Below are 24549 nucleotides of genomic sequence, written 5' to 3' on the forward strand. Positions count from 1 at the left end.
AAATATGTCCGGCAGATTTTAAAGTAAACGAGCTGATGTGTGCATCACATGACTTCCTTTTACTCCAATTTAATGTCATTTCCTCATTATTGGCAATTTTAATGTGGTTCAATTGTTTACTCTCTAAATATCACCAACAGTGGCCAAATTGAAACCAAATTTAAAATTTAAAAAAAAAAATCGCCAAATTTGTCACCAAGTTGGCGACAAAACTTGGCGACCAAAAGATTGGCGATATATCGCCAAGTGTCCGACAAATTATAACACTACTTGAGTTTAAATCGAAATTAACAATGATTTCCCCCCAAAAAGGGGCAAAAGATCCCCTTAGGAACATCCGAATGCAACCAAAAGGGAAGGTGCACAACTAGGCCCCACTTGGAGTCTTCGTACCAAATTTCAACTTTCTAGGACATTCCGTTTTCGAGTTATGCGAGATACATACGCACATACAGACGTCACGAGAAAATTCGTTGTAATTAACTCGGGGATCGTCAAAATGGATTCTTCAGGTGTCTATACGTTCTTAGGCATGTATTCACGTGTGGTCGGGTTGAAAAAAAAAACTCAACATTCATTCGGGGGTGAAAAAAATGGAAATTAAGGCCGATTTTTGAGTGAACATTTTTTCGCGAATACAACACTTCCTTTTTCGTAAAAGGAAGTAAAAACAGCAATAGCCTGAATTTTCGAGCATTATTTTTGAAATATTTCATAGCACTGAAAGAATACTGAGAAACGTGAGGGCGCAGGGGAAAAAAAAACTAATACAATTTCAAATATTGCTTGTTGTTTTGTCTACTTTTAATGCTCTTCCTCAAGAATAATAGCTCATTTTTATTAGAAATGCATTTTTCACTTGACAATGCATATGCTAGGAAAGGCACTAGGTGTAGAATCCATTTGCGTTCAAAATAGACCAGTATGGAAAGGAAATGCTAGAGAAACAATTCTTCATTTGAACAAACAGTAATTACACCAAAGTTAGAATCATGATGAAATAATATAACTTGGTTAAATACACTTACCAACATGCAATCAAGATTTAATAAAAGCAACAAAAAATTCCATTTTTTTTCACACACAAAAAGGTATTTTCTTTATAAATATTCGATCACTATAGATTATTCGTGATTTAAGAATGCAAGTTGTATATATATTAATTATTATGCTGCGCTCTTAGTTTTTGAAAATATGAAATTACGAATCACTTTTAATCACATCAATTACGAATCACAAATTTATTGGTTTCGAATAAAGTTCTGAAACTGATAATTTGTCCACCATTCGGCAAGTTCTTCTTCTTCTTTTTGTATTAAATTATTGCTTGCTTTATTTCTTTTAGTAGAAAAGAAAAACCTGCACATGACGGAAACGAAAGCTATGATTTAGCGCAGTACCGAAAATGAAATGAAAAGAAATTAGAGGTGGCGATGATTTTCGGCGGAAAAGTGTGAAAGGAGGGGGAGCTCGACGAAAGGGGGAATTTTGAGGAAGACTACGAAGTTGCAGCCGTTCCAAGATTGCCTTCTTTCTTTCGCTTTTATATAAAACGAGTGTTCGTCGTGCAGTATCTTTGATTCTAAACGTGGGGATACAACGTTAAACATGGCTAAGAGAAGGCTAAAAATTTTAAGCTTGCAAGTCGACCAGGGGCGGACTGGCTCGCCGGTCCATCGGCCCCCTGTACGCCCTCAAATCTCCTCCGCAAATCTTCGATTTTTTTTTCTTTTTTTGGGGCCTAAACCTGTGCAACTTTGTTTTTCTTTCTTTTTTTTTTTGCCGTTGAACCGAAGTGCCTTTTTTTTTTAACTCTAAAACCTGTGTGACTTCGTTTTTTTCTATATTTTATATTATTTATTTTTTTTTAATTATACATACATATATATTTTTTTCTATTTGCGTTCTTGAAACAAAGTGCCTTCTATCTTTTTTTTATTTTCTTTCCTTTATTTATTTATTTATTTGTTTTTGGCACATCCACCTCTTTTTTTTTTTGCGCCCTTTGGGAGTTAAGGTGGGTGTTTTCTTGGGGGACCCAGTCCGCCTCTGAAGTAGACGGTCTATTCGGTTCTGGCGTAGCGCAGAAGGAAATTGCATTGAAGTTTGGTGTGCTTGGTGTTTTGGGGATGCAAAAAATTTTATATTCTGCGTAAAAACATAATGTTACAAATCCTGTAAATAGTAATTATTGTAGTAACGTAACCTGTAAATAGTTTCCCGTAATGAATATACAACCCCTTTTCATATGGCTAAAGTATACGACCCCCTATTTCCTTTTTGTTCATTGATAAAATTTGATAACGGTCTACTACTTTACAGAAGCGTGTGGAATATTTGAGAAATTTCTTTTCGGTGTCTATATAAGCCGTTAGCGATGGATAAACAGTGGAGTTTCGATTGAGATTTCGAACTGAGAGCATTTTTGCTCTGTTTATTGCGAGGCATTTCGCTGTGTTGTTTTCGTATTTGGAAGTAAATACGTGTGTAAATGTTGAGTTTACGGTGTTGTGTGATAATTGCTTAATTGCTGATGAATAATTTAGCAGTTATTGACGATATTTCCTGTACATAGTGTAAATAAATTTCCTGTGTTTTTATCAAGAACTGTGTCATCCTTTCAAGAAAGTGGAAGTCGCACCGAATCCGATACAATTTGGCGCCCAACGTGGGGCTACTTCTGGACTTTCTTGGAGTAAGTGTGATTTTGGACATTTTTTTTTTCATAAAGACTGTTTGAATTTATAGACTTTGTTTTTATGGTGATTACTCGCGCAATGGATGACCAATTAAAACAACTTCTGGAAGCAATTAATGCTGTGAAAAGTGACTTGACCGAAAGTTTGGCGGCTAATCAAGAACAATTAAAAAATGATATGGCGGCTAATCAAGACCAATTAAAAAATGAATTGACTGCAAATCAAGTGCAATTGAAAAATGAACTGGCGACTAACCAAGAACAGTTAAATAGTGATTTAACTGATAAAATTACTACAAGTCAAGATGAAATAAAAAGTGACCTAATGTCGATGAAAACCATGATGGAGAATCAACTAACCGCCATGGGAGATAAAGTCGATGCTCTGGAAGAAAAATTTGATACTGTGGAAGAGCGTATCGCCAATGTGGAAAATAAGTTGGAAGAAGAAGACAAGAAATTGACTTCATTTAAGGAAGAAATAATTAAGGACGTGGAAAGGAGATTGGCGACCGCGGAAAGCAGCTCTGTACAGTTTGGCGCTCCCACATCGGTTACTCGGCCGTCCATTAAACTTGCCACATTTGATGGGAAAACTTCGTGGCAGGTTTACAAAACTCAATTCATGATAGTGGCGGAAGCGAACGGATGGGACTCTGCTACCAAGGCCTGCCATCTTGCAGCATCCCTGAGAGGTGACGCAGCGGACATTCTTCAGACCCTTCCGGACAGCCAGCGCCTGGATTTCGCCGCCCTCACAGCTGCGTTGGAGCTTCGCTTCGGTGAGAAGTGCCAGAAAGATTTCAGCCGACTCCAGTTGAAGTCCCGTTTCCAGAAAACCGGGGAAACCCTGCAAGAGCTAGCGGCGGACGTCGAGAGACTGTCTCATCTTGCTTTTTGCGACTGCCCTGCGGATGTTCGAGACAACCTGGCACTCAACTACTACATCGACGGGGTTCGAGATCCGGAAATCCAGAAAGCTCTACGGATGGCGGATGTCAAAGACCTGAATTCTGCTGTTGTGTATGCGATGAGATACGAGGCCGCCCAAGAAGCAACCCGTGTGGATCGCCATCTAATCCGGACTCAGGAAGCTGATGAGTCTGATTCCAGGTCGTCCCACCTCGCTGAACTTGAGAGACAACTCGGTGACTTGACAAGACATCTGAGCAGCATAACAGCCCAAAAGAAACAAGAGCAGAAGTGCTGGAAATGCGGTAGTGAAGGACACCTGCGAAGGAGTTGTCCGGCTCGCCAAGCTACGCGAGGGAAGGAAATCACCATCACCAGAGCTCTGCAGATTTCCTCTTCTAGTAGTGGCAGTGATGGACTTTTCATTTACGCACATGTAAATGGGAACCCCTGCAGACTGATTGTCGACACTGGAGCCAATGTGACAATCATTAGGACAGATGTGGCTCGTGAATTTGGATTGAAACTGCTGTGGACATCGCCACGCGTAAGTCTCCAGACTGTGACAGGTGACAAGATCGAGATTGACGGTAAAGTGGACTTGGAAATAGTGTTTGGGAATGCCACCTACCATCATACGGCATTCGTCGCTAATATCACGGACCCCTTCATTCTCGGATTGGACTTTTTGAAGAAATATGACTTCACTCTCGACTTCAAGACTAATGAGCTGCACTCGATGAGAGAAGACATAGCCGTTTTCCCTGCAGAAAGTGATGTAAAATCCGCTCATCAAATAATAGCCCAAACAGATTTATCGATTCCCTCAAGGTCAGAATCATTAATACCTGGCTCCCTTGAAGAAAGCAATAGTTTTCGATTTGGACTCATTGAATACCCTAACCTAAGCAATAACCTAAAAGGAGTGCTGGTAGCATCTACGCTTGTGGACCTTTCCAAGGATGTAATTCCTGTAAGAGTCGCCAACGTGAGTGAAAGGCCAAGGAATATTCGGAAAGGTGAAGTGTTAGCAACTTGTACTCCAGTAAACTGCATCATTAGAAGAATCAATTCCCCCGAAACTGTGTCTTCTGAGTCCTTGACATCGAAGTTAATTGGGAGTGCGCCATTATCGAAAGATCAAAGAACTGCTGCGGAACAATTGGTGGACGAATTCAAGCATCTGTTTTCCTCTACATCGGAGGATGTTGGCCGTACGAATTTAACGCAGCATAGGATTTACACTGGAGAACATCCCCCTATTAAACAGCATCCAAGACGACTACCGTTCGCTAAGAAGGAAGAGGTTGAAACCCTCCTGAAAGAGATGAAGGAGAATGATGTAATCGAACCTTCATCCAGTCCTTGGGCCTCTCCCATCGTCTTGGTCCGAAAGAAAGATGGCTCCACCAGATTTTGTGTCGATTACCGACGGCTGAATGAAATCACCAAGAAAGACAGTTACCCTCTTCCACGGATAGATGACACCTTGGACACTCTTTCCGGACACAAGTGGTTTTCGACCCTGGACTTGAAGAGCGGCTACTGGCAGGTTGAGATACACCCTGATGACCGAGAGAAGACAGCGTTTACAACTGGACAAGGCTTATGGCAGTTTAAAGTGATGCCCTTGGGCCTCTGCAATGCACCAGCTACGTTCGAGCGTCTTATGGAGACAGTGTTAAGAGGACTTTCCTACGAATCCTGTCTGGTCTACTTAGACGATATCATCATCGTGGGACGCAGTTTCGAAGAACATCTGGCAAATCTTAGGAAGGTGCTGCAAAAGCTTAAGGAAGCCAATCTGAAGTTAAGCCCGTCCAAATGTAATTTGTTCCGCCGGGAAGTGAACTACCTTGGTCACATCATCTCTTCTGAAGGTGTACAAACCGATCCAGAGAAGGTATCTGCGGTCAAGGGTTGGAGTCGTCCCGAAAACATCCATCAGCTGCGAAGTTTCCTGGGGCTTTGCACGTACTACAGGAAGTTTGTGAAGGGTTTTTCCAACATTGCACGACCTTTGCATAAGCTGACGGAGAGCAAGCAAAAGTTTGAATGGTCCAAAGAATGCGAAGATGCATTTCTACGACTGAAGGAGGCTTTAACATCAACGCCTATCCTCGCCTATCCTCAGCCTGAAAAATCCTTCATCCTGGACACTGATGCGAGCAACGAGGGCATTGGAGCTGTTTTATCCCAAGAAATTGACGGCAATGAACATGTCATCGCTTACTGGAGCAAATGCTTATCAAAGTCGGAGCGAAATTACTGCGTCACCAGAAAGGAGTTACTGGCCACAGTGAAAGCTGTAGAACACTTCCATCATTACCTCTACGGCCGAAAATTTCTGCTTCGGACAGATCATGCCTCATTAACTTGGCTTTTGAACTTCAAAAATCCGGAAGGCCAGATAGCCAGATGGATACAGTGGCTCCAGGAATATGACATGGAGATCAAGCATCGAAAAGGGTTATCTCACGGTAATGCTGACGCTTTATCAAGGAGACCCTGTCCTGAGAACTGCCACTATTGTTCCCGAATCGAGAAACAGTATGGAACGACTAGCCCTACCGCATATCAGGTGACAGTGACTCCAATATCATCAGAACCTGATCCATGGAGTGACGACCAAGTTCGAAAAGATCAACTTGAAGACCCCGACATAAAACCAATTTTGGAGTTCATGGAAAGTGACAGTCGGCGACCCAGCTGGCAGGACGTTTCCATCTTCAGTCCTGCAACAAAAAGATACTGGGCTTTATGGAACTCGCTCCATTTACGGAACGGCGTGCTACACCGAAAATGGGAATTTGACGACGGCAAAACATCTAGGTGGCAGTTACTACTTCCCCGATCAAGGATTTCAGATGTTCTGAAAGAAATACATAGTAGTGCGACTGGAGGACATTTTGGTGTCTTGAAAACCCTCAATAAAGTTCGGGAGCGCTTCTTCTGGAGCAAGGCGAAGGATGACGTGGAGAAGTGGTGCCATTCTTGTGACGCCTGTTCTGCTCGTAAAGGACCGAAGAAAAGAAGCAGAGGGAAGCTACATCTGTACAACGTTGGAGCTCCTTTCGAACGAATTGGGATCGACATCCTGGGTCCTCTACCAAGAACTGCTGATGGGAACAAATACATTCTTGTTTCCATCGACTACTTCACCAAATGGCAGGAAGCATATCCCATTCCAGATCAAGAGGCTACCACCGTAGCAGAGACTCTAGTCCAACATTGGATCTCGAGATACGGAACACCTTTGCAGATTCATTCCGATCAAGGGAGGAATTTCATCTCTGCTGTGTTTAAGGACCTGTGTCAAATTCTCGGAATTGAGAAAACTAGGACAACACCACTACACCCACAGTCGGACGGCATGGTGGAGAGATTTAACCGCACAATCCTGAATAATCTCTCACTTATGGTCTCCAGAAATCAACAGGATTGGGACAAGAAGCTACCTTTGTTCCTGCTGGCCTACCGCAGTGCTGTCCACGAGACTACCGGATATGCCCCATCTCAGATGCTCTTCGGACGAGAGCTTCGGCTACCTTGTGATCTCGTCTTCGGTCGTCCTCCGGATGCGCCTGCATCGCCTGAGGAGTACATCCAGGATCTCCAGGCCCGGTTGGAAGACGTTCATATCTTCGCACGAGAGCGAATCAACATCGCGGCGGAGAAGATGAAGACCCGATACGACACAAGGTCTACTGGACATGAATTCAACGAAGGCGACAAAGTTTGGTTATGGAATCCCATCCGACGGAAAGGTCTGTCACCCAAATTGCAGTCGCATTGGGATGGACCCTACAAAGTCCTTAACCGACTAAATGACGTCGTAGTGAGGATCCAAAAATCACCTAATGCAAAACCTAGGGTTGTACATTATGATCGGTTAGCCCCATACTATGGCAATAGTTCATGAGTATTACGTAAACAACCATGGTTGATAACATAAAAGTTGTAGATAATTTTTTTGCTTTTAATGTTTAGTAATATTTCTTGTTATTATTGTGTTTTCTGTATCTGTTAGTTATTAATTAATGTGTATATTTGTAAACTTGTGATAGAAGTTTGGCACCCTTTCTGGGGATTGTACTGCCCGGGACGTGCAGTCCTTAGGAAGGGGGCAATGTTACAAATCCTGTAAATAGTAATTATTGTAGTAACGTAACCTGTAAATAGTTTCCCGTAATGAATATACAACCCCTTTTCATATGGCTAAAGTATACGATCCCCTATTTCCTTTTTGTTCATTGATAAAATTTGATAACGGTCTACTACTTTACAGAAGCGTGTGGAATATTTGAGAAATTTCTTTTCGGTGTCTATATAAGCCGTTAGCTATGGATAAACAGTGGAGTTTCGATTGAGATTTCGAACTGAGAGCATTTTTGCTCTGTTTATTGCGAGGCATTTCGCTGTGTTGTTTTCGTATTTGGAAGTAAATACGTGTGTAAATGTTGAGTTTACGGTGTTGTGTGATAATTGCTTAATTGCTGATGAATAATTTAGCAGTTGTTGACGATATTTCCTGTACATAGTGTAAATAAATTTCCTGTGTTTTTATCAAGAACTGTGTCATCCTTTCAAGAAAGTGGAAGTCGCACCGAATCCGTTACAATAAATTAACTTTGTAAACGACCGATTGGTGTCGCAATGGGATAAATATGCGAGCAGTTTTGGCGATTTTTTTTTTTTTTTTTTTTTTTTTGAGTTAATAAAATCGTTACCGTTACTTAATACTAGTGACCTGGTTTCATTTGAATGCTCCTTATATTTTGACTTAACTACCGTGGAGGTTAGAAACTTGAACAGTAACCAAATGTGGAACTTTAGAAAATGAATTATTTAAACCAGAAATCTGAACATTTATTTTGTTCTTGACTGATCCAAGAACGTCAGCATTTTTTTTATTATTTTGTAGATATAATTTAGTTTTCACTGAAACATTACAAAACACAACGGACTCGAAACTTCTTGCATTGTTTATCAGCAATGAATATTACGCATGAATTAATTAAACCACTACGTTTTGATTTCGCAGCTGAAAGAAGCGACTTCTTACTTTCGGTTGTTTTATTTTCTGAAGTTTTTTCTTCTTCCCTTGAAGCAGAGGCGTGCACAGAAGTTTTTAGGTCCGTGGTAGCCCGATCGGTAGAGTGTCGGATTCGGGGCCGGAGGGTCCTGGGTTCGAACCTCGATGGTCGAAGATCCACCGTCGTCATTAAAGGGGACTGGGCGACGTTAAATATGCTCGTGGTCTCAATGTCCTCCAAGTGAAACGATACCTCTGGGGGTGCTAGTACTAGGTAGCTATAAGCTCCTAGACTAGTTCTAAATTCTCATTAACTGTTCGATCCGGTGATGGTGCTGCCATCTATCGGTATATAAAATAATGGAGGCAAGGCACTTAGTATGCAGTCCTCGATATAAATACAGTTGTAGTCAGTTGTGACTCTGAATAGGAATAGAAGTTTTGGGGCCCGTCGCAAATGACTTTTCCGTGACCCCTCCATGTTGTTCACACCTATATTTCACGCCAAATTTTTAAAATATTAGGCCCCCTTCAGGCTCGGGCCTAGGCCAACAGGTGTCCCTTCTGTCCCCTCCCCTCCCCCAGTGCACGCCCCTGTCTTGGAGTAATCATTTTTCCGACACTCATTCGAAAACCCGCAGAGTAAAGACAAACGTAGCGCATTTTTAATTTGTGAAAAACCCTTTCAGCAGCGTAATTGAAATCCGCAAATCGAATCAGAAGAAAGTAATGAAAAAATAAAAAAAGACTTGGCCATGAACTTCGGACAGCGGTATAATTTGTTTATTTGAACACACTAGCATACATTAGTTTTCCCTTTTGTTCCAGGTGGGTTGGATTTGTAATCGAAATTTGGTTTTTTCTTGCCTAAAAACGATTGCTTATTGTTTGAACATTTTTTTTAATCTATCTAAAATTCTTGATTTTTTTATCAAAAGCGGAGAATTTCTGTACATTCCATTAACATTACAAACATTTTCGTATATTCATGGTCTAGTTTCTTCCTTTATTCCCTTTGTAAAAACAAGGGCTATGGAGTCGGAGTGGGACTGATTTTGGGGTAAAGGAGTCGGGAATCGTTATAAAACATGCCGACTCCGGGCTTCTTTCTTTCTTTAATTTTCAGACTCTCCTCGCATTTTTTTAAAAAACTGACTACCAATTGGTTAGATTACATGTATGCCGACTAATAAGAAAATAACTGTCATTGGCAACCAGCAGGCTTGATTGTTTATCGAACTTACTGTAATAGCTACCTACACCTTTAACTTTCGTTAACGAATAGCAACTGTCAGCAAACGATATTTCTTGCCTAGCGTTTTTTAAGTAATCACTTTCAGACAAAAATAATAATGTATTTTTTACTTCGATCCCAGTTGTAAAACAGTAAAAAGAATGTATCCCTTTAGCTATAAGGACCTGTAGCTCGGGAGGAAATTTCTGAGGGCGTTCAGTAAATTCAAATAAGTGTTGGTGCGAAAGCGTGAGTGTAAAAGATCCAAAGATATATGTATGCTTTTTAAATCTAAAGACTACGTCTATAAGCTTGGTTCTCACTAAAACGTATGAAAAAAAAAAAGTATATGATTTCTTGGATACAACACTCAACAGTTAGTGTTGTAACTAATAGTTAATCTTAAAATCTTCATACTTAGGTTAATTCTAATGCAGCCAATAAAAGAAAAATTAATAATAGTTTAAAAATCTAAAAAAACACGCTTTAGTAGCAAAATGAACTAAAAAAGTTAAAAATAATCTTTGGGTGACAAGTATATAAACTAATTCACCAAACACTTAATTTTACTGTAATGAAAAAAAAGCGTGGGGGGCTGCTTATTTACATTTTTGCATGGATAACAAGTGGAAGAAATTTAAGACAACTGATAAGAAGCTTTTTTTTTCTATTCCAGTAAAATTAAGTGTTTGGTCAATTACTTAATATGCTTGTCATCCAAAGATTATTTTTAACCTTTTAGTTCATTTTGCTACTAAAGAGTGTTTTTTTAGTTTTTAAACTAATATTTTATTTTCAAATAAGATTTAGATACTAAATATTGCTAACACTTGTAACTCTCAAATGAAATCTTTGTGCGTGCGTTCGATTTTTATAATGGAATGTATCTTAGTACTCTGCATTATTTGCATCAGACACTTTGAATGCTTTCTGGTAAATTCACGTGCAAACATTGTTACACTCCGCAGCTCTGATTTGTTCGTTGTAAGTAATTCTGGCTATTTGTCCAAAGGAAAGCTGGACCCAAAAACATACTAGTTAAGCTAATAAAAGCGTGTTAAAATTATAATAAACTAATAACTTATCGTTAATAAATTAATTTGATTATAGAATATTGCATTGTTATCGGGTCTGAGGTTGCATTCCAAATTTTAAAAGAATCTGATCACAAAAAGTGTGCGAAAATTGAGTTGAAAGATTATAAATTTAATTTCTGTGCAGACGAGATTAGAACGCACGCCCAATGATTCCCGGAGATGGACGTCAGCGAAGACCCGCGCCTTAGACCTCTCGGCCACGACCGCTTATAAAACGGTGGAATGTACTAACATTAATAAGCCACTAGCTCTTAGTCCAAAGGAGAGTTACTCACAAACATACAAGTGAAGTTAATAACAGCGTGTTAAAAATTGAGGGAAGAAAAAAATTAGGTATGGTAAAAGTTATTCATACAAAGCCGTATACGTTGCATTTTGCGTAAAATTTGCTCCAGACGTACATGTACCCTGCCTCTCCCTGCAATATAGTGCCCTATTTTATAGATGTAACACAATTTAAGATTTATAGGGGAAATTTTTCAGAATTAAAGCATTTACATTTTTTATAAACTCTGAAATTAACTTGGGGTGTTACCCACCAGATGGATAACACCCGGGGTGGACCACCCCCTCTCAAGAAAGTTTTTTTTTTTTTGACTTGGCAAGCGCTTTGTTTCGATGAGTGCGATGTCTCAACGACATCATTTGACGGAATTAGAAGCTTCTAGAATTGTTGGCAGGCTAGAGGAGGGCCAAACTCAAGCCGAGGCAGCTGAAATCATTGGAGTTTTGCAAAGTGTGATTTCTAGGACCTGGAACCGTTTTCTGTAGACTGAAAATGCTGTTCGAAGATCGGGACAAGGTCATAGACAGGCAACAACGCTCAATGAAGACCGTTACATAGCTGAAACGGCTCGGAAGCACCGAAGTATGAATGCCACTCTACTGCAACGACACCTTCGCTCCTATATCGGCACCACAGTTTTGACACAAACTGTCCAAAATCGCCTTCACGCTGTAGGTCTGAATGCTCGTCGACCAATGGTGTCTGTCACGTTAACTGCAAGGTAACGTCGTGCCCGCAGGGAGTGGACAACAGAGCATGTGAAATGGAGCAATATTCTTTTCTATGAAGAGCCTCGTTTTTCTCTTCATCCTGATAATAATTGGCATATTTTCATTTGGAGGGAACGTGGCACTAGAAACAATCAAGTGTTCGTGCACGAAAGTCAGGGGTACTCACCCCTAAGAGCAAAGGCGCACCCCCCTAAAAAGCCCCCAAAGCAAGAGCCCCCTTCAAAAAAGCGAAAAATGACCCTCAAAACACCCCCCTGAAAATTTCAATGGTGCAGTCTGCGCCCTGACCCCCCCCCCCTCAACCTAGGTGGGTACTTCTGCGAAAGTGTCAGATTCGGTGGTGGAGGTGCGATGTTATATACCGGCATCTTCCTTGATGGGCTCACCGATCTGCATGTCATTCGAAATGGAACTCTGACCCCCCACCCCCTCACCCCACTCCATCCCCGTCGTTGATATAGGGATGAGATCCTCAGACCCCTACAGATTGTAGTCCCTTACGCTGTAGCAATTGGAGATGATTTCATGTTAATGGACGAAAATTGCAGGCTATGTCGTGCTAACTTCGCGAATGATTTCCTTTTGGAGGAAGGAATCATACGAATGGAATAGCCAGCTTGTTCTCCGAATATAAACTCAATAGAGCATGTTTAGGACATTCTAGACCGACGAGTTGATGGACGCCTACCACCTCCACAAACTCTCCAAGAACTGGAAAATGCTCTTCAGGAGGAGTGGAGCAGAATACCCCAGCCCCTCATTTATAGCCTCATTGATTACATGCTGGCCGTAAGGAGCCCATACCCCTACTAGATCAGATTTTTTTTTAAAGAAACCCCTTTTTTCGTTTTTTTTTCATATGCACAAAGTGCTTATTTTTCGTTTTGTGCCCAAAAATTAAATAAAAAGTCTTTTTTTCTGCCAAACAAATGTAATTTTTTATCTCACATAGTTTATTACTGTCTGTCGATACTGTATCAGTCATCCAAAAGTTTCTCCATGTGCAAGATTAACCTTTAATTGTTTTGAGCAGTGTAGTATATCAACGAAACTCAGAGTTATTCATTTGCTGAATAACTTTAAAGAAGGGGCTGTTTTGAATGTCGATGAGAACCATTTCAGGATCATCCAAAACCTCACACGAATAATAAAAGTCATTGAAATGCTCCTTCAATTTCTATAAAATCTATTCGTCAAAGCGACTCGTGAGACAATTAAATGTTTACCGCATTTCAAACCATGCCTAAAGAAAAGGTTCGATTTTTAGATGTGTACACTTTTAACGAAGATCTCAATTTTGTAAGTCGTACCATGCAAAATTTACATAGGACTATCAGCTCCCATATACCCCCTACAGGTGGGGGATGGGGCGTCATTTAGCGGATCAGGAAGGGGCAACTGATCCCCCGCCCCATCTGACCTTGAGAAATTACTATATTTACACAAAAGTTTGCGAGGTTTTGGACGTTTTTCATTACAATTTGCATTGAGTAGGGAAGATCGGGGCAAGATGAAGAATGTCTTAATTTTTGCGTTTTTCACTAGGAAACAGCATCAACTGGATACTACTGGCTCTCCTATCAGCTGTTCGTTCATCAATAGTATAAAGACGGTGAAATTGTCGTATTTGTAGTAGTTCTGAAGCTATGATTATATACCGCTGCTACGTTATAACTTTTATGCATGAGTAAATAAGCTCTGCTAAAGATACAAGAATGATAGATTGTTTCTCTTTAGTATTTATGAGTAACTTAGTTTATATACTCCCTATTACCATGAATAAACGTCAATTAATTGCCTTCCTTTATGGCCAATTACGAAAATGGCATTTTTATTTGTGACTATTGTTAGCTGCACAATTAAACACTTCAACATTACTTGCAATTCATTACGCTTAATTTGATGCTTTTTAAGATGTAAAAACACAGTAAAAATTTGTTAACATATGTAATATATTCAAAAAATTGTGTTCAACCTTTTTCAGTGTTGTCATCTTGCCCCGAGGTCAAAGTCATCTTGCCCCAGTACTGGAGAAAGATAACGATTTGTTAAGGTTATGAAAAAATAAAAATATCCTTCATTTATTTCATTTGAAAAATTTAATGGTACTATATTTTGTACTACAAAAGACTACTCTAACAGTTCGTGTAAAGGAAATTTTATTGTCCTTAAAAATAAATTAAACAACAAAAATTGTTAGCGTAGTCATCTTGCCCCGGTCTCCCCTATACACACTTTGACTTAACCTGGAAAACATCTAAATAACGGGCCTGATACGATCTCTGAACTTGATCTCGATGACTTTTTTTTTTTTTATGTGGGGGTATGCCTAACAAGATGCTTACCGTACAAAACTTGTTGCAGTAAATGAGTTGAGAGCAGTCATTGAGAGGGAATGGATGCACCCCAAAACCAAAGGAAGTAATTAGAAACGTATTGGATTTCATTGGTCAACGTTTCCAGCTGTGCCTGAACCACAATCGCCAGCATTTTGAACATTTTTTTTTTTTTACATGACTGGTTTCTACATTGGTTCATTTCGATTTTGTATTTGAAACGTTTCTGTGTCATAATAATTGTTTGCGTTATATTCATTCAAATAGGATATACATTTTTTGGGAGACTCGGTACATTAATGATGAACTGAAACAGCTTTTTCTCCTTTTCTTTACGCAATAACTGCCTTATGTGTGTTTTTACTGCATGGAAGACTTGCTTCTTTATTGAAGCAAGAGTACGCTATGATAGATCATATCTCATGTGGCAAATTCAGGTTGCGAGTTCTGGGCTTGCAATTAAACATATTAGCTTCTTTTATTCATCTATTTTATGTCTTTTTTACATTGATTTATTTCACGCGGTATCATCCAATGATTCTTACGGGAAAAGATTCGTTGAAAAAGTAGAGAAACTAATACTTTATCATGCTCCAAAGTTTAATTTTAAATAATATTTCTTAAATTATATATTGTTGTCTCTGATCATATCATTAGTTTCCTTGAAAGTCACAACTTTTCCCTAAATTTTGAAAATGGTTTCCTGAGGCATACGTTTTCTAGCATGAGGTTGATTATTTTTAAAACATCTGTGTTAAAGTAAAAAAAGATATCTAATAAGGAAAATCAAAAGCAAAATTTGATAATGACATATAAAAGCCTAACCATTATGAGAGTAGGCGCATTTCAATCATCGTTTTCAGTCTTTCATAGATTACAATAGCTTTTTCCTCAACTAGCATTATGAATTAAAAATATATATATATATTGTAGTTTTAGGTTTAGTTAAGTTTTAAAATGTACAAAAATGTTTGTGTTTTGAATGTAAACTAATAGCTTTCGTTTTTTAAACTCTTTGAAGAACTAAAGCGTTGCTGTGAAGATTGAAGCTCAATGTTTTTTCAAAAACCAATTACAGTTTTTTTTTTATTAATAACTTTTTTTGCTAATATTATGGTTCTGATGTATCAATTACATGAAAGAAAAAAAAAGCTTATTTGTGAAGCATTTGCGATCCATAATTTATAACATAAATTTGAGCTTAGGGGACATATATGTGCCATCATAGTCCTGAAAGTGTTAAATATGACTTGGGTTTAATCATTCAAAAAAAAGCAAAAAAGCAATAATTAAGTAAATGGAAATAAATTACTTTTAAATAAAAAAAACGCCTTCAAAAAATACCCAGGAACTAAAAAGCAAAAAATAACTGATTACACTTACGTTCTATTTCCTACCCAAAGATAGAAATGAAATTTATTTTACAATTCCTGTACAAAAATCAACTAAGCTAAACACCGAATTATAAAATGAACACTGATTTATATTACTATACGATGAACTATTTTAAATATTTAACTAATTATAAACGAGGTCTTAATTTTTAATAACCTTTTGAAGTCGGGGCCTCCTATAAACAACTACATAACGTAACTGACAACCCACCGAATCCTGAATTGAACACTAATTTAACTATATGCGAAATTAGTCTTTGAAACTAAACCTACTCAGTTACGTTAGGTAGTAGTTTATAGAAGGCCCCGACATCAAAAGGTTATTAAAAATTAAGAGATCATATGTAATTAGTTAGGTATTTAAAATAATTCATCCTATAGTATTTTAAATCAGTGTTTATTTTATAATTCGGAGTTTAGTTTAATTGATTTTTGTACGGGAATTGTAAAATAAATTTCATTTCAATGTTTGTGTAGGAAATAGAACGTAAGTGTAATTAGTTATTTTTTGCTTTTTAGTTCCTGGGTACTTTTTGAAGGCGGTTTTTTTTTTTTTTTTTTTTTTAAATAATCTATTTTTTGCTTTTTAGTGCTGTAAATAACACGGCAAGCGTCTCGGAGACTTCCGACGACTGTGAAGAAAGGCCTTTTCAAATGCGTAACTAATGTACAAAAAAAATTGTCTTCATCATTTGTTCAACTTTATCAAAGTTTGCTTTCCGAAAGCAAATGCACGAGTCACTAAAAAATAAAAATAATAAAAACGAAATCGCTTTAAGTTTAAATTTGTAAAATTTTAAATTTTAGAATTGTAATATTGTAAATTGTAATTTATGTTTCGCAATTAGTGTCATGTAACTCGTGATAAAAGTCGCATTTTTCTTCACACGGCCACACTATAGATGAAGATTAAAAATTCCACTAGAATGAATTTTTTGTTTGCTTCAGAGAATCCTTAACTGAAAATTTTCATTATCATTACTCTTAATAATATAAATTTTAAGTACTTTCTTTAACTATAGTTAAAGAAAGTATAAACCTTTGTTTTATAGCCTTTGTTTATCAATGGGTTTTATATTTAATCGTTTGTGAGGGAAATTGCAAATTTATTGTTTCACCCTTAACTTTTCCCTAAAGAACAAATAGGGTACATCAAAGATTTGGAACCTAAGTTAGACCACCCCCTAAACAAAACCACCACTAAACAAAAAAAAAAAAAGCATAAAAAGCGGTTCACTAAGTGAGACGATATACAAAGTTAATAAAGTACAAATCGATTTAAATGTGAGTATGATATTTGAAGAGTTTCGTCAATTTCATCAAACCTGAACTTGATTAACATTAGACCGCCGAGGAACTATGCTGTTTCAAACAAAAAAAGACTTTTCCTTATCGGTACAGGCAGGGCGCGTGCACAGAAATTTTGGAGCCCATCACAAATGACTTTTCCGAGACCCTCTCCATATTATTTACCCCTATATTTCACCCTTTAGTTACAAAAATATTGGGCCCCCTCCAGGTTCGGGCCCGGGCCAATAGGTGTCCCTCTCCCTCCCTGTGCACGCCCTGGGTACAGGTGTCTTCGAGTATTTATGGAACATTGTACAAAGGAAAAACAAATCCGTCGAGTTCAGAACCTCCTCCTTTTTTTGAAGCCTGCTAATTAATATAACCCTAATTTCAAATTGAACTGGCGGCACCGTGAAATAGTAAATCCAGAATATTGGTCAAACTTCAGAAATCATACACAGTTATAATGTATATTATTAAAGAATATAAATTAACTCGTGGGGGATGGGTGTTCTGTATTCAATTCCCCCTCAATTGAACACTAAATATGTTTAAAAATTGGAATATTAAATAAAGAACTTTATATTTTAGTGCCTAAATAAAGTTATTTATTTGTAAATAAAATATTAAGGCAATTAATTCAACTACTGCTTTGCTACGCAGTAATAAATACATTAGTAACATCTATAATAAAAAATTACCATGCGACGCAGCGTTGAGAAAATTAATCATCCATATGCCGCGAGAATTTAATATCGTTCAAGAGAAAGCCAAAACCTTAGGTGTGAAAATACACCGATCACAGCAGCACCACGTGACCATGACGTATGAAATTTAAAGTTTCTTGTATTTCTCCGAGACCCCTTATCCGATCCAGACCAAATTACAATGGGACCATCTGGGAAGTATACCCTTCCAAACAAAAAAAAAATTCAAATCGGTCCAATAGTGTTGGAATAATTCGAAAACACACATAAAAAGCCGCAATACGAAATCATAACCTCCTTTTTTGAAGTCGGTTAAAAATAGAAAGACATTTTCTCTCTTTTTTTTTTTTTTTCAATCCTATTTTAGGCGAATATTTGGCAAGGGGGGTGGGGGGTTACAAAGTATCTTACTCTGCTTACGATGACACCTTCTTGACAATATTTAAACTATATTATTAAATATATTTCTGATTCCAGTCAGAAAATAGATGCCTCTGAAGATCAGGGTACATGAAAATAGAAGTCCTTTTCAAAATCATATACTGACTTGTTTATTAAAACTGTATTTGTTACTGTACAATGATAAAGTTCCTGTTATCAAAAATAATTTACTTATATTCACTGCAGTACGTATTTACTTAATATTAGGCATGTTTGGATTTTAACTGTATGCGAGAAATATGCGTGCGGTAAAGTGAAATAATCTCTTTTTTTTTTTTTCATTCTTTAATCATTAATTCATTTACATATTCATTAATTTATTCATTCATCAAATAATTCGAAAAAGGTCATTTATTCCCCATAACTTTGCCCGATTTGAAGTTTCAAATTTATGTCATAACTGAGAAATAACACTTCAATACAAGTTCAATTACAATACACATCGTTCTCTCACTAGGTAGTTTTTTTTTTTTTTTTTTTTTTGTAACTAAATTTCCAATTTGTTCATTTTGAAGAAATGTATTTTCAAAACTATTTCATATTGCCCCGCACATTCCCTCACGTAAAATCTACGTCGTAACCATTGAAGAAATACAAAAACTAATAACGCCGACTTTAAATGAAAACTACTTTGCAATTTGCGAAACAGTACTCAAAATTTGTAAATTTTTGCAATTTTCAAATCTTATTAAAGAAAATATTCGGTATGTAATCAGAATATTAGCTCTTACTTAACCTTTCATTTAAAAACATTTAACTGTCAGAAAATGATCATGTCAAAAGGGAGGAAGAAAACACTTTCTCTCAACTTCTGAATTAAATATCGCTCGTTTGGAAAAAGAGTGCCACAATACGAAATTTTCAATTTTCTTTTTTCTTTTTTTAGCTTAAAGGCCTTCCACAGATGTTATCTTCTTTGGAAAATAATGACAGATTTTTTTTTCTAATATTAACCACTGGAGAGCACAGCAAACTTACTTTACTTAATGCAAATTGCCTGAAGAGTTCAATTTCAAACGCTTCTCCTGTAAAATTTCATTTCTTCGTATTGTGGCACTCTTCTTATAAATGAGCGATATATGGATGCCTCAGTTGCCAAATCGATTAACGCCACTTTTTAAAAAAATCCTCATTTCTGCTTTAATAGTGCTCAATCAATGCTTAGAACGTGAATTTATATTGAATTTTTGGTTCAGTACATTTCTGATCCGGGTGGCCAGTCGGTGGATTTTCGAGATGAAGAAAATCATCAGCGCCCATGTCGTATGATTAAGCGGCATGTAAAAGATCCCTTGGGTATTCGTTTGGCTTAGAATATAACTCGGCTAAATTAAATTCCTACTGCAATTTCGCATCAAATGAGAGCCCAGGTGCCTCCATCTGGTGGAAACTAGGCTAAAACACTACTGTGTCAAGCATCAGCGCCTTAATGGTGACACACGAAAGACTGATGCATTGTTGGGGAGCGCACTAGGTCTGGTTATGGCCCAGACGACTCGCCTCTTGAGGTGAGTCTCTTATACAGCCCCATTGGAAAGAAAAAAAACACATTTCTGATCCTGCGATGGCAAAAAATGTAACACGAGGGCCCATTCACACCTATAGATAACACTATCTTCTTCATCACTTTTCTCGACTTTTTATTTTATGGAGTTAATCGATTTGGCAAGTGAAGCATTTATATATCGCGGTTAAAACTGAAAGACATCAAAATTAATCAGCTCTGGAAACGACATTTGAATTATTACTCGATTCCGAGTCACAACTGACTACAACTGTATTTATGTCGAGGACTGCATACTAAGTGCCTTGCCTCCATTATTTTTTATACCGATAGATGGATCGAACCGGATCGAACAGTTAATGAGAATTTAGAACTAGACCAGGAGCTAATAGCTTCCTGGTGCTAGTATCTCCCAGAGATATCGTTTCACTTGGAGGACATTGAGATCACGAGCATATTTAACGTCGCCCAGTCCCCTTTAATAACGACGGTTGATCTTCGACCATCGAGGTTCGAACTCAGGACCCTCCGGCCCCGAATCCGACACTCTACCGATCGGGCTACCACGGCCCCCGAATTATTACTCAAACACACAAGTAAAAAAGAATTTCTTCCATTAACTCAAAAGTACTAAAGTAATACAGAAGGGGAAACTTGTGAGAATGGACCTTGCTTATCTTTGTTAGTACTTGTGTATCAAGGAAATCCCTTTGGTGCTGAAAAGCACTTCTTTATATAAATAGCTGAAAACAAATTAATTTTAGAAGATATAATATTAAACTTTGATGTTTCTCTTATGATTTTACTGTTAACACTCGTGATTAGACAATCAATTTCGGCTTTTAAACTCTTTTCAAGATGTATTACGCAACATATTAGGTCTCGATATCGATAATTAGTCTGCAAAGCAAAAGCAGCAATTATAAAAATTTGAATTGATAATGATCAGTTGCATGCATGTCCTTGTCAATTTATAGCCAACATTTTGTTTTAATGCTCTAGTGAATGATACTGATTCTGTTCTGAAACCTATTTGATAAATAAAAAAAAGTTAACAACGAGTTCCCTAACAGAACAGCTTCAGAAGATAAAAATTAATTTGTAGGTTTGATACGCACAGTTACTTTGTGGTTTATACTCAAAAAATAATTTATGTATATATTTTTTTTTTTTTCATTCTTTTCGTTTTTAGTGTAATGTTCAGCTCAAAACCAGGCTTAAAAGAAAAAAAAAACTTTTGAGGATGATTTTTTGGTTACCTTTTAATTTATTACTTCCTTTTACGAAGTGAAGGAAGTATTGTATTCGCAAAAAAAATTTCACCCGAAAATCGCCTTTATTTCCATTTTGCAGGCCCCCGAATGAATATTGATTTTTTTTTTCAAACCGACCACACGTTGATGTATGCCTAAGAACGTATAAACACCCGAAATATCCATTTTGACGATCCCCGAATTGATTCCAACGAGTAACGTTGAAATTTGGTACGTAGACTCTTGGTGGAGTCTAGTTGTGCACCTCCCCTTTTGGTTGCATTCGAATGTTCCAAAGGGGGGCTTTTACACCTTTTTGTGGGGAAATCATTGTTAATTTCAATGCAAAATCAAGCGGTGTTATAATTTAGAAAACACTTGGCGATATATCGCCAAGCTTTTGGTTGCCAAGTTTTTTCGCCTTGGCGACAAATTTGGCGGTTTAAAAAAAATTCTGGTTTCATTTTGGCCACTAATGGCGATATTTAGAGAGAAACCATTGAATCGCATTAAAATGTCCAATATTGGGAAATTAATCTGTTTTAAACGTGTTTTTTTTTTTTTTTTTTTTTTTTTTTTTTTTTTTTTTCAGTTCGCAGCAAACTTAGGGTAAAAATTTTTTAAAGTTTCTTTGCTGACTCCAAGGCACTATAAGCATTAAATTGGCGTAAAAGGAAGTCATGTGATGCACAAATTGACGTAAAAGGATGTCATGTGATGCACACATCAGCTCGTTTATTTATAACAAGACGTGTTCGGCGGCTAAATACGATATTCACTTTTATGAAATTCCGGTTTAGTGGCTACTTTATAAAATCTGGTGCCAGTATAAAAAATTACAAAACAAAGAGGGTGGTAAAAATGGGAATGGCATAAGAAGCGAATAGCGCATCCAACCGCCTAGCATATCTAAGTAAATATTCATTTCAACAAAACATTCTATGTACATCTGTCTATAATCTATCTATCTATCTACATACATCTACTTCCTTATTTATCCGTCTATCTCTACGATACATACATTTATATGTGTATCTATATTTATCTTTCTATCTATCTATGTTTTTCTACTCACTTATATCTCTCTTCATTTAAAACTCACCTCCAATCGTATTTTCTAACGCAAACAAAATCAGACATAAAAATCATGCGTTTTATTTAATCAAAAATTGACACAAACAATTACTGTTTATGTGTATTTATTGCATGAAAATGCGCACGAACATGTAAACTTAAAATTATATTGCCAAACGATTGGAAAAAAAAGAAATCGAGTTCTTAAATTTAAAAAAAAAAAAAGTAAGGAATATATGCAAAAATGACATGGCTTTTTTTTTTTTTTTTTAAGAAGAAAGCAAATGACTCCAGTTTGATCACGTGGGAGTGACCAAACGTCGTTTTCAGCAATGCGTAGAGGCAAATGCATCTTGTTCTGCATTAAAAAAAAAAAAAAAACCTTACTTATAAAAAAACCCTTTGAATATTTTTGATAGCTATTTTTTTTTCTGAAGAAGGCGAAATGTTTCTATGAGATACTTAAAGCTAAAAAAGGCTTTTATACTCTCGGCGAGACGAGTTTAGATAGATTAAAACCTAGGAAAATAAGCTTTTTTCAAAAGTTCGTTAAAAAAACAATAATAAAAAAAACGCTCTGTCTTTGAATCTATTAGTGCGCGTCTGTGTGTGTGTGTGTGTCTAACCCAATCTCCTCCGGACTGTGAACGTCTACCAGGTTAATACTGGTACCGTTGTATGCAACAACCTTGAAGCTTCATTTAATAACTGTGATTAATCTAATTACTGGCGTTATAATTTAATGCTTCAACAAAACAGCAATGCACGAGAAAAAATTTGTATTCTGAATCATTCGTTTAACGGTGCATCATGACCACTGTATAAAAATTCAAGTAAATTATAAAAGTGTTTCGTATGATAGCAAAATGGCATATTGCTTAATAAAAAAGAAAGTTAAATCTACAAAAATCAGAAATTGTGTTTTCAATGCCCTCCGTCAAAGGGACGCCACTCACAATTGACTCAAAATAAAGTCTTCATTACAAAGTTATTTTAATTCAAGGAAAAAGAAGAGTTAGAGCTAACATTTGCTACGATATGGTGGCTGGAAATGCAATTTGACGTAGAATGCAATTTTTACAGCAAATTTATTTTATACTTAAATATTAAAAAATCATTAGTTTCATCAATTGCTAACGTATTGTATTTTCTTATACTATTATTAATGCTTACTCAATCCATGCTTTTTCTCAACAGTACAGTTTCTATTACATCATCAGCTCGCTGTCTGAATGGGCTTTTACATTCTTCAGCATACTGTTCATTGCCACTTTCTATAGAGACTTCAAGAACATGAATCTCCGCCTCAAAGTAAGTCTGAAAAAAATCACTGATATTACGTTGGACAGTGTGCAAGCCACAGCTCATTCATCCGTCAATGGTCACGAAGAAATTACGAAAATGTAATCGTGTACTGTGTATATCATAGCCATACCTCAGAACTTTGACAAACTTTTACGGCTCAGGCACGTAAAGAAATATTTATTCACAAAATGCAGTAAGTCGTTTTTATGTTATTTGTATTGTTGCTGAAATTTTAGATGACTGCTGAAATTTTAAATGTGTATTTTAAAAGCGACTTTTTATTTATATACTTATTATTGGCATTCATATGTTAGTACCTTTCTTATTTGAAGTCGTTTGTTTGTATTTTACGTGTTCCAATGTATCTTTTGAAATCAATAAATGAGAAAATATGCCATTATGTTCATTTCATTTTGTTTCTTACTTATTTTCTTACCCATATTCAGCGGTGGGAATTTACTATGTTTCAATAAGATCTCCTGTTGGAGACTATTGATCAGGATAACTGAAAGGCAAAGACAATAGTAATTTAAATTTATCATCAGGGTTAAGGTAATTTTAAATAATGTACTGCTTGGAAACAACTAAAAAATTCGCTAAGTGAAATTTCTTGATATTAATGGGCAAGTCGACATCATAGGGCTCCGAAATACTTTAGATATGGCGCGGATACATAGAAAATGTAATGAATCGGTTAAAATTAGGTTTAAAATTTAGAAGAGATTTCCGGTAACATTCGTTGAAATAACAACCTGTAGTTCATCAGTACTACTTTAAACCAACCCTCTTCCCTCCTCATAAGGAGTTGGTCGAAAATTCAACTTGCAGTGATCTGTTAAACTTGAGGATTTTTTTTAAATTGCGGTTTGAAAGTTCCTCCAATGAACCAGCTCTTGGCCAGTGCAAACGAGCTCGTTAACTAGTTATACCTCGTACATGTTATTTTTTCGTTGTTGCTAAATCGACTCGGAGATGTGGGACCCAGCAGGATATAAAGTCGAACCTCGTTAAAACGAACTCAATATAACCTTAAAATCCTATTCGTCTGAACAGTATTTCGTCTTATCCGAAAAACAAACAGCAAACTTGGCCGGCTAGTGGTGTGACAGTAAGGCGCTGGCCTACTACGTCTTGGACCAGGGCTCTGACCTGAGGTGGACAGTCGGTGGATTTTCGAGATGCAGAAAAACCAGCAGCGCCCTTGTCGTTTGATTATGCGGATGTAAAAGATCGCTTCGGTATTCGTTTAGCT

The 24549-nt window shown here is 37.1% G+C and overlaps 1 protein-coding gene across 2 annotated transcripts in view; it reads left to right on the forward strand.

The window, feature by feature from the left end:
- The window catches only part of LOC129219385 (DNA damage-regulated autophagy modulator protein 1-like), an 83400-nt gene extending 59706 nt beyond the window's left edge, over window positions 1-23694 (forward strand). For both annotated transcript variants that reach the window (XM_054853772.1, XM_054853773.1), the window contains exon 7: window positions 23190-23694. In XM_054853772.1, the coding sequence (XP_054709747.1) occupies window positions 23190-23399 (210 nt within the window). In that variant the 3' untranslated portion in view covers window positions 23400-23694. The remainder of the gene's footprint in view (window positions 1-23189) is intronic.
- The last annotated feature ends 855 nt before the right edge of the window (window positions 23695-24549 follow it).

This window comes from Uloborus diversus, chromosome 3 (assembly GCF_026930045.1).
Source record: "Uloborus diversus isolate 005 chromosome 3, Udiv.v.3.1, whole genome shotgun sequence".
Taxonomy (NCBI): Eukaryota; Metazoa; Arthropoda; class Arachnida; order Araneae; family Uloboridae; genus Uloborus; species Uloborus diversus.